Genomic DNA, 10,920 nt, shown 5'->3' on the forward strand with positions numbered 1-10,920 from the left:
GTACTGCTATGCATGCTGGCAAGTGGTTGGAGACACACTAGTGGCAGCAGGTGAGCAGTGTGCACTGGGTGCGCAGGGGTGGCTCTCTCTCACCCTCTCTTCTTCTCTCTCTCTTCCTCTCTCTCTCACTTTCTTTTCTTTCTCTCTCTCTCTCCCTCTCTATCTCTCCTTCGCTCTCTCTGTCCTTTGCTGTGCGCAGGACACACCTTCTCAGCAAATTTTTTCTCTTGCAGGCCGAGACCAGAGGGGAGCGGCCATTTGTCATCATTTCATTTCTGTGTTTATTTTAATAAAGTTAAACGTGTTTCTTCGGAAGTGAATGTGTGTTGCTCATTTCTGTTTCAACACATGCATGTCACCAGTTGTGATTGTGCGATGGCAGGCTGAATATTTTGTACATGTTTGGGTGTAGCTGATATGGCATGTCTTTGGTCGGGGGTGCCAGGGAGGGGTGGTCCAGGAGTGGTATTGGTGGGTGTTGCGGCCCTCTTGGGTATCCGGGCCGCATGATGTGTGGCTCCATGGCATCTGTTGGCCTTCTGATGTGGCCCTGGGCTAGTCTCCCTTTTGTGGTGCTGGCTGCCGTCGGACTTAACACCAGGTCAAAGCAGGTGTAGATTTCCTGGTTGCTAATGCGCCTTATCGCCTGTTTTGTGATCTTAGCGCCGATCTGGCTTTTCATTGTATATGTCGAGCAGTGGTGTTGTCATGGCTTTTGGCAGGAAAACGCCCACTCTGCATCTCATTAGCAATATTTGTGGGGGTCCTCTGTGGCGATGTTTTTTGCGGCTGCTATTGCAGGGAAACTGGTGATAATGGCTGTTAGCACCAGCTTGTGAATGGGGTGGTACATTTATCACGATTCTGGTGCGATAAAGAGCCGTTAATTTGGCGATAGCTCCTTGTGAATATAGACCTATTTCTTTAAAACAAAAAAACACTGAAATTCAACAGTTATAGTTTAATGAGTAACTAATGCCCACACCATGCATTGCTTATTACACCAATCATGACAAGTTCAAATACATCATTGATGAGATTCCCAAGGGTACTATCCTAATCATATGCTTAAACCGTAGAAAAACACACATTTGAGGTGAGCAGTTTTAGAGTGTTAGTGGTGCTTCATGTTGTTCCATATAAAGGAGCTACTCTGCGTCTTAAACTTGGGAACTGAAGGGAGTTCTTTTTTGCATAATAGATGCAGCAATCTAAGCCTGAAAGTGTATCACTTTGATATATAATGTGTATGGACAAATCTATGTCTCTGTCAAGCTCTAATAGCAGGGACTACTTTTATTCCTTCCAGGTGTTCTTGGATAGTATTTCATCAATCCAAAGCTGTAATACTGTGCTTGGAGTGATAAAATAGTTTTGCAATTTTTCAGGCAACTTAGCAGTAACTTAGTTTATTCTTAATGTTCTGCTGCAAAAATGGCAAATGACTTTGTCATTTTTCAAACTCAGCAAAGATGGCATTACTCTAGTCCCATCCTTAAATACTCAGCTAGAAAAATGGAAATTTGTGACGAACGGCAGAATGCAGCACACATGTACAAAGGAAAGAACAAGGAGAACTAAAAACCTTTGTCCTTTTTACAACTCACTGGGAAGGCATAGCATTGTTATTCATTCTCAGCTTTACTACCTTCGGTAAATTTGAGAATGTGGCCAAAATCCATGGTTGGATGTATATGAATACCCAGGTTCCAGCATTGGAACTCCTCAAGGATGCAATGTAATGCAACACAGTTCAACGGGCTGCATTATATTACATGTTCTTTCCAATGCAATGCAAAGCAATAGTTTTGCAATCACAGCTCTGCATTTTAGAAACTGTAGGCCGTTTTGGCGAAAATATGATATGCCTACTGGAAGCAATAAGTCTTTATCATCCCTGTAGATGTCACTTCATTTTACATATCCATCAGACAAAAGGGTGGATGAGGACAAGTAAGTACACTTTGAGGACACCTAATAGCTCTAGTTTTTACATCATAGCAGAATGTTGTTAAAGATGAATAAATGCAGACTTACCAAAAATATATTTTTTTCTCTATGATGCAATAATGGTTTCCTCAATAGGAACCTTGGGGCATATTATCTAGATCAGAAAACAGCCGCTAAAAGACTGTACGACACGGATTGAAGTGGCAGTCTCCTTAGAATCCACCTTGTGCGTAACTTCTGGGACAACTGTGCTTAGCTGCAGCTAATAAACCTGGCTTTCACGCTAAGTGGAGTGTCTAGTGTCTCTGTTTTATACAAGGCAGGTGAACTTGGGGATTAAGGCGTGCCCTGCGCCTCCAGGCCCATAAGGCCCGGTTCTCCAGCAGGGTACGATTTGTACGGGAAAAACGCTCCGAACGTCTATTCGGATCGCTTTTTACCGGATCAGAATCGGCCCCATGGTGTGCAAAATAATGATGGATTGGAATGAGGCCCTTGGAAATTAAAAGTGATTGAGATTAATTCAAGCATTCCATCCATCACTTTGTTTATACTTTAGTGTGTCACTCTAAGTGGGACGGGTATGCCCAGACATCAATCAATCAATCAATCAATCAAGACATTTATATTGTGCACTACTCACCCGGGGGATCTCAAGGCGCTTGGGGTGGAGGAGGGGGATTCGCTACTGCTCGAACAGCCAGGGCTTGAGCTGCTTCCTGAAGGCGAGGTGGTCTTGGGTCAGGCGGAGGTGTGTCGGGAGGGAGTTCCAGGTCTTGGCAGTCAGGTAGGAGAAGGACCTTCCTCCTGTAGTGGCTCTTCGGATGCGGGGGACGGCGGCGAGGGCGTGGATGGTCGATCGGAGATGGCACGTGGGAGCGTAGAAGTTGTGGCGGCTGTTGAGGTAGCTCGGACCTTGGTTGTGGAGGGCTTTGTGTGCGTGGGTGAGGAGACGGAAGGTTATTCTCTTGTTGACCGGGAGCCAGTGAGGGTCTCTCAGGTGTCTGGAGATGTGGCCGTGTCGAGGATGAGTCTCGCTGAGGCGTTCTGGAATCGCTGGAGTCTCTTCTGGAGCTTGGCGGTTGTTCCGGCGTAGAGGGCATTGCCGTAGTCCAGTCGGCTAGGGACGAGGGCCTGGGTGACCATCTTCCTGGTCTCGGTGGGGATCCACCGGAAGATCTTACGTAGCATGCGCAGGATGTGGAAACAAGATGAGGAGACGGCGTTGACTTGTCTGTTCATGGAGAGGGAGGAGTCCAGGATGAAGCCCAGGTTGCGTGTGTGGTCTGTCGGTTTGGGTGCGGTGCCAAGGGCGGGGGGCCACCAGGAGTCGTCCCAGGCGGAAGGTGAGGAGCCCAGGATGAGGACTTCCGTCTTGTCTGAGTTCAGTTTCAGGCGGCTGGTCATCATCCACTCGGCTACGTCTTTCATCCCTTCGTGTAGGTTGGCTCTGGCGGTGGCGGGGTCGTTGGTCAGGGAGAGGATCAGCTGTGTGTCGTCGGCGTAGGAGATGATGTTGAGGTTGTGTTGGTGTGCGATGGCCGCAAGGGGGCTCATGTAGACATTGAAGAGGGTGGGGCTGAGTGAGGAGCCCTGAGGGACGCCGCAGATGACTTCGGTGGCTTCTGATCTGAACGGTGGTAGGTGGACTCTCTGTGTCCTTCCAGCGAGGAAGGAGATGGTCCACTCCAGTGCCTTCTCCTGGATTCCGACGTTGCTGAGGAGCTGCACTAGGGTGCGGTGGCAGACAGTGTTGAATGCATTGGAGAGGTCAAGGATGATGAGGGCCGCTGTTTCTCCGTTGTCAAGCAGGGCTCGGATGTCATCGGTGGCAGCGATGAGGGCGGTCTCGGTGCTGTGGTTGGCCCTGAAGCCCGACTGTGAGGGGTTGAGGGATCCGTTTGTCTCGAGGAAGGCGGCCAGTTGCTTGTTGACTATCTTCTCGATGACTTTGGCTGGGAACGGGAGGAGCGAGATGGGGCGGTAATTCTTGAGGTCGGTGGGGTCCGCAGTAGGTTTCTTTAGTAGAGCGCTGAGTTCGGCATGCTTCCACTCTCGGGGAAGGTGGCGGTGTCGAAGGAGGTGTTTATGATGTCCCGCAGGTGGGGTGCGATGACGGCATCGGCCTTGTTGAAGACGTGGTGACGGCAGGGGTCGGTCGGAGATCCGGAGTAGATGGAGTTCATCGTGCGGATGATGTCTTCGGTGCTGATTGGGGTCCAGGCGCTGAGGGTGGTGGTGGGGGGCTTTGGTGCGGTCGTGGAGAGCGTTGGTTGTGTGCTGAAGCTGTTTTGCATGTCCCCGATCTTCTTGTGGAAGTAGGAGGCGAGGGAGTTGCAAAGGTCTTGCGATGGGGTGATGTTGTTGTTTCCGGCGTTGGGGTTGGAGAGCTCTTTCAGGATGTTGAAGAGTTCCTTGCTGTTGTGTGCGTTGTTGTCCAGCCGCTCCTTGAATGCTGTTTTCTTGGTGGCGGGGATCAGTTGATGGTGCTTTCGGGTGGTGAGCTTGAGGGTGGTCATGTTGTCTGGTGTAGGGTCTCTTCTCCATGCTTTCTCGAGGGTTTGGCAGTTCTCCTTGGAGCTCTTGAGTTCGTCGGTGAACCATGGGGCCTTCTTGCTGCCGGGTCTGCTGGGCGGGGTCCTCAGAGGGGCAAGGTCGTCTGCGCAGCTGCTGATCCACTTCGTGAGGTTGTCGGTGGCCTGGCTAGGGTTCGCAGAGCTGGCGGGAGGGTGCTCGCTCAGGGATGCGGCGAGCTGGTCGGCTGTGATCTTGTTCCAGCTTCTTCGTGCAACCTGTTGCTGGTGGTGGTGGATCGTGGTCCTTCTGAAGCTGAAGTGGACGCAGCTGTGGTCCGTCCAGTGGAGCCCTGTGGCGTGGCTGAAGGCGATGTCTTTGCTGGATGAGAAGACGGCATCGAGTGTGTGTCTGACGAGGTGGGTGCAGGTGGTCATCAGCCTGTTTGAGTCCGAGGTTGGCGAGGTTGTCAAGCAGGGAGGTGGTGTTGCGGTCGTTGTTGTTCTCCAGGTGGAAGTTGAGGTCCCCGAGGAGGATGTAGTCAGCGAAGGGGAGGGCGTGCGGGCTGATGAAGTCGGCGATGTCATCGCTGAATTATGTGCGTGGTCCCGGGGGTCTGTAGATGAGGGTGCCTCTGAGGGTGGTCTTGGGGTCGGTGTGGATCTGGAAGTGCAGGTGTTCGGCGGTAGTCAGGGTGTCGTTGGTGTTGGTTGTGATGCGGATGGTGTTCCTGTGGATGATGGCGATGCCCCCTCCGGTCTGGTTGGGCGGTCTCTCCGGGTGATCTTGTAGCCCTCTTGGATGGCGATGGCGATGTCGGGCGCTGAGGAGGCGTTCATCCATGTTTCCGTGAGGAAGGCGACATCTGGGGATGTAGTGTCGAGGAGGTTCCAGAGTTCTTGGTCTTGGTTCATGGGTCCTGTGCACACTTTTTCACTGGAACAAAGATGTACAGGCTGATGTGCCCGTAGCTAGTGCAAAACCGGGCCTGGGTTTCTTGTGTTCTGGTTCAAGGAAGACCTGACTTGCCAGTTCAGGATGCCACGATCACATTAGAGCAGGATCAAAACTAATTTGTATATAGCTGGGTTCAAAATGAGGTGACAAGGGGCCAGATGTGCAAAGCTTTTTAGCGTGCACAAACGGGTCTCTTAGACCATGTACAAACAGTATTTTGTGACTCGCAAAATAATTGCGACTCACAAAATACTGTTTTGTGACTCGCTATTAGGGAGAGGCATTCCCTTTTTAATAGAGACCACAAAGCTGTGTACCAATGATTTGTGGCCACAATTGTGGTTGCAATTTACCACCTACTTCAAGTAGGTGGTAAGGGGACCCCTTCCCCTTTGCAAATGCATGCAGTATTATTTTTTAAGAGCAGGCAATGGTACAAGGGACCACTTCCTGCCCTTAAAACATTTAACAAAACCGTTTCATTTTTTAAAATTGCATCCCCTTTTACTTTAAGGGAAATGTGCGGCATTTGTTTTTTAAAAAGCTGCGATATTTTAAAGCAGTCACAGACATGGTGGTCTGCTGAGCCCAGCAGGCCACCACCCCAGGGAGGGCATGTCATTCCCAATGGCCTTGCATATTTCAAGAGGTTCATTAATATTCATGAGTCTCGCAATTTGCAACCCCATTGGGAATCACAAACTAGCTTGTGTACCGATTCAGGGAGGACGTGGGTTGACAGTTTAGGCTAGACCTGACTTGAGCAGGGTCAAGACTAATTTGCATACAGCTGTGTCCAAACAGAGGTGACATGGTGTGCAAAATAATGATGGATTGGGAGGTAGCCTGAGTAATTACCAGTGGCTGAGATTAATTCAAACATTCCATCCATCACTTTTATATACTTCAGTGTGTCACACAAAGTGAGACCAGTATGCCTAGACGTGGGTTCCAGGCACACTTTTTTGCTGGAACCGAGCTGTAGCCAGTTCAAGAGCCTATAACTAGGTTGCGACCGGTCAAGGGCTGCTTGTGTTATGGTCCAGGGAGGATCTGGATTGGCATTTCAGGTGAGTCTGTTCCAATTGTAGCAGGGTCCACACTGATTTTCATGAAGCTGGATCCAATTGAGTTGTCATGGTCTGCAAAATAACAATGGATATGGATGCGGCCCAGGTAATTGCCAGTGGCTGAGATGAATTCAAGAATTCCATGTGTACTTTAATACATAAATAATCAGCAATTTTGTTTAGAAAGTTTCTTTTCAAAATATCTGTTTTCAATAATGTATGTGGGTCCATCTGAGCCCATTTGTTCTGTGTATTCCTGCTCATCCTAGTTTATACACCCAGTCGGGTCACAGCATTGAACATTAGAGTAGATCAATTTGCATCAGTCAAATCAAAGTCCTAACATGCTGCAGCTTCGTGAGTGCCTGAGCGCAGTCTGGTCAAGAGAGACAGAACCTTGGACCCAATCTCTGATTAAAAAGAGTACGCTCTATCCATTGCACCAAGTGGAATTTTTTACTTCAGGACAAAGAAATAATGTCACCTGAAGATGCTGCCCATTTTTTCTTTTCTTTGATTGCTTTCATGTCAGGAGTGTTGGGGAACATGTTCATCCTCTCTGTGAATTTCATTGGATGGATCAAACGAAGCAGTGATCTCAGCTCATGTGACCTCATAATATGCAGCCTGGCACTCTCCAACCTCAGTCATGTGGGATTATACTTTGTAATTAGTATCAATTGCTATCTCTCCCTAAAATTAATTCATCAGGAAAAAAACATATATCAGATTTATGCTGGATTGCTAACTCTCCGCAGCTGCAGCCTCTGGTTCTGCACCTGGTTCTGCTTGTACTGCTATGTGAAGATTGAGACCTTCACAAGCCACCTTGTGAATCGACTGGTGACAAGATTTCAACAGAGTGTGCCTTGGCTGCTTCTGGCATCTACATTGGTTTCCTTGGCCGCAAGTCTCCCCTCAGCCTTCTATTATGAGACCAAGCCTGGAAACCATAATCTGTCTTATAATTCTGTTTTGACAAATTCAAATGATTTTTACAATGTTTCCTTGACCATCCTACGCTTTCAGCAGAAGTTTAATGAAATGGAGAGCAAGTACCTTAACCATATAATGATTGTTTTTTCAGTATTCCTCTCTGTGGGTGTAGGAATCCTCATCATACTCTGCAGACACATGAAGCGGATGAGGCAAAATGCAGACGGCTTCAGGAGCCCAAGTCTGAAGGCTCATATTGGTGCAGTGAAGACAGTCACCTTCCTTCTCCTTCTCTACTCTACATACTATGTGGTTCAGTTCATCATGTTTTTTCATTATCCACTGAAGGGCCTTCAGATGTTATTTAACTTTGTGGATTTACACTTCCCAATTCTAAACTCAATAATTATAATCCAAGGGATTTCCAAACTGTGGAAGACACTGACTGAGATCTTTCATCTTTCTTTGTGCTGTGGAACAGATAGAGAACAGAGGTCTCCCCAATCTTTATCATAAGTATATTTAGTGTCTCTCATAAAATATGATGTTTCTTTGGCTTTTTTAGGTACAGGTAGATAAAAAAGCATACATGAAATAACAATGTAGCATACAATATGCTTTGCTACATAGAATGAAATCACAGCACGATTTGTGCAGTTTGCATAGAAATTAATACAGAAAGAAGTAGTGTGAATTTCTGATGTTTTTTCGTGAAAATAGCTTCTTTTATTTTTCGTTTTTAAATTATGTAAAATGTCCAAAGTAAAAATTACAATGCACTGTAAAAATATTATTTCTAAAGGTACAGATAGTATTTAACAACTAGGCCTTGTTCTTGTTAATGTTATAGTTAGTAAAGATTGATGCCATTTTGTTTTCATGCAAACCTGCGGATTAAAGAAAATGCACTTCTCCTAGAAGCTAAATTATCATCCTCCAGTTTCTCATGGTGTGCCCAGGCCCTTTAGATTTTGATCAATTCGTACAGCTTTGGCTGCATTGTAAGGCCACACCGACAATCAGGGATGCCCAGAGAACAATGTAAACTGTTGAGGTTACAGAAAATGCAACAAGAGATTTCCTGTAAACCCACTTTAGACCTGGGTGATTGTGGTTGTAAACAACGTCTCACCAGTTAATACTAAACAAAGGCAATTAGGAAGGTGTAAAAACATTACAAAAGAAAGTAAGAAAAGGGAAAAACATCAAAGTTGAACATTGGTTCTGTATTTAATTTTTAACAAAAAGTCATTATTCCCAGACAGCAAAATGTACATGTTATTATATGTAAGTGTAATGTAAGGTGTTTGTGCACACAATGTGCTCGTTCCGAAGTGAACAGCACAAGCGTGGCACAGGGGAGGGTGAAGAAAACAGCAAAATAGCACAGATAAAAATTGTGACTAACATGAACATGGAGATAACATTAGTCGAGGCATCTTAGGAGCCAAAGAAGCCATGAGTGCCCTGACTTTTGTCGATGGTGTTTAGACCTGTGTTGTTGCATTTAACAATAAATAATATGTAGTCTGTTGACATGTAATGGACAGACTCTTGAAGTTCCAATGGTCACTAATAGGAATGCAAATCAATCCCAAGCGCCTGTGGTTTGTGGGCATCAGGGAGCACAGTGGTGGCAGAAGGTGGGTGGGTATTGGAGAGCTGCAGTAGCAGGGAGAACTCCAATCATTTGGAAAGTGCTCCAGCTGGCAGGAAATGTATTATTGATGGTCTAAGGAAAGAATAAATTGTCCGGTAGCCAACCCAGTTCAAGTTGAGTATGGAGGGTGCAATCAGCCAAAGTCAACCCGGTGAAGCCTCAAGTGGGTGAGAGTTGTCTGGCAAACTGATGCTTTGCTTCAATTGATCTTGCTCAGTCACACTGAAAATCATGGATGCCCAGACACTGCTGTCAGCTGATGAGTTCAGGCATTATTCCAGGCTGCTTTGCCTTTGCTTAGTTGCCAATCCTGGACTAGGGAGCTCCAGACATGCCTAGTGGTCTCTGAAGCATGAGTGGGGGTATCAGAGATATGCAGTCAATGACACAGATGATGGTGTAATCCTCCTAAATTGGATAATCCAGAGAATACTACATTCAATGACCTCATGAAGTTCCACATCAAGCAGGGACTCATCAACAATATACCTTGAGTTACGCCCCAATAATTAAAAGTGACCTCCAATGGAGGGGTGGCAATCATCAATATAGTAGCAAAACCATCAGAGAGGCAGCCATGCAGTCCCAACAAGGGTTCTACACATTCAGTTTTGTTTAACCCCTTAGGTGCTGTGAACGTTCGGCGGCACGACGGCACCACTACCTCCGTAGTGCTGCCGTCGAACGTTCGAACCTCACCTGCGCAATGGAACGTCCAGCACTGGAGCTCGACGTTCCATAGCAGCTATGAGGTTAATTCACCAACAATTTGTAACAACATCCACATCAAATAGTTTGCATACACTAACCATTTTTAGCAACACCTCTTGAACAGACCATCAATTTGTAGCCATTCCACAAAAACTTTTCAGTACATTTGTAACACCATGTGGAGATTGGAGCATCACACCACACCTCAACTTTGTTTAAAGTCTTACAGACTGCATGAGCCATATAAGCAAGATGAGTTACCTGATGCACCACATCCCAAGTCCATGCCCAGTTATGTCATTTGTTGTGACTCATTGTGAAACGTTTGCCAAAGCATAGCAAAGTATGCTGCAGACTGGAAATGGAAATTGTCACATAAACAACACCATTTTCTAGAAGCACTCCTGTTACTAAGCAGAGTTGGTTCACACAAAAAGAAGAGACAAGAGATTCAATCTTTCATCACTCTCCCAGGAAATTTATACAAATCACTATATGAGAAGGACTTAAAAACAAGAGGGAAAGTAAAACAGGTCCCAAACTTTTGAGCTCAATCTACTGAAAGGAAAAGAAAGATAAAAGAAAGAAAACGAAGGGAAAAAAACGAAAGAAACCTTATTGGGAAACCTAAAAGGATGTAAAAACTGCCCTCACCCACTGGATAGAGGCATGCGGCATCATAGGGCCACTAACACACCCCGGTGCAGACCGATGTACAGGATGGTGCGCAAAATTATTGTATGTAGAAAAGTAGAAGGATCCCAGTTTGCAGAAAGAAGAATAGTAAAACTGTCAAAGTGGGTGCCCTTCTAAATGGTATTGTAATATCTGGGTTTGATAGCTTACCTACGGTAGCAGTGGAGACCACGACCAAAAAACAGCCAGCCCCTATTGCCAAATCAACTCATTTTTATTACAGGACATGTAATGTTGATGTGTCCACATTGCCTTTGGAGGCCAGTTGTTTTGGATGTGCCAAGGTGAGTCACACAAGCAGGGGAAGGTTTTTATCGGGAGATGTATGGGCTTGTTGGGCTGTAGGAATTTTTGGGCACTTTCTGTCAGAGAAATCTAAGAAAAATCTGTGATTTTCTGCTAATTTGGAGGTTTAAAGGGCATTGT

General features: G+C 46.3%; 1 protein-coding gene across 1 annotated transcript; it reads left to right on the forward strand.

The window, feature by feature from the left end:
* Positions 1–7,037: 7,037 nt before the first annotated feature.
* LOC147700708 (taste receptor type 2 member 40-like) lies at positions 7,038–7,943 on the forward strand. The gene has a single exon (XM_086929187.1). The coding sequence runs from the start codon at positions 7,038–7,040 to the stop codon at positions 7,941–7,943; it is 906 nt and encodes a 301-aa protein (XP_086785313.1).
* Positions 7,944–10,920: the final 2,977 nt, after the last annotated feature.

This window comes from Lissotriton vulgaris, chromosome 7, assembly GCF_964263255.1.
Source record: "Lissotriton vulgaris chromosome 7, aLisVul1.2, whole genome shotgun sequence".
NCBI lineage: Eukaryota > Metazoa > Chordata > Amphibia > Caudata > Salamandridae > Lissotriton > Lissotriton vulgaris.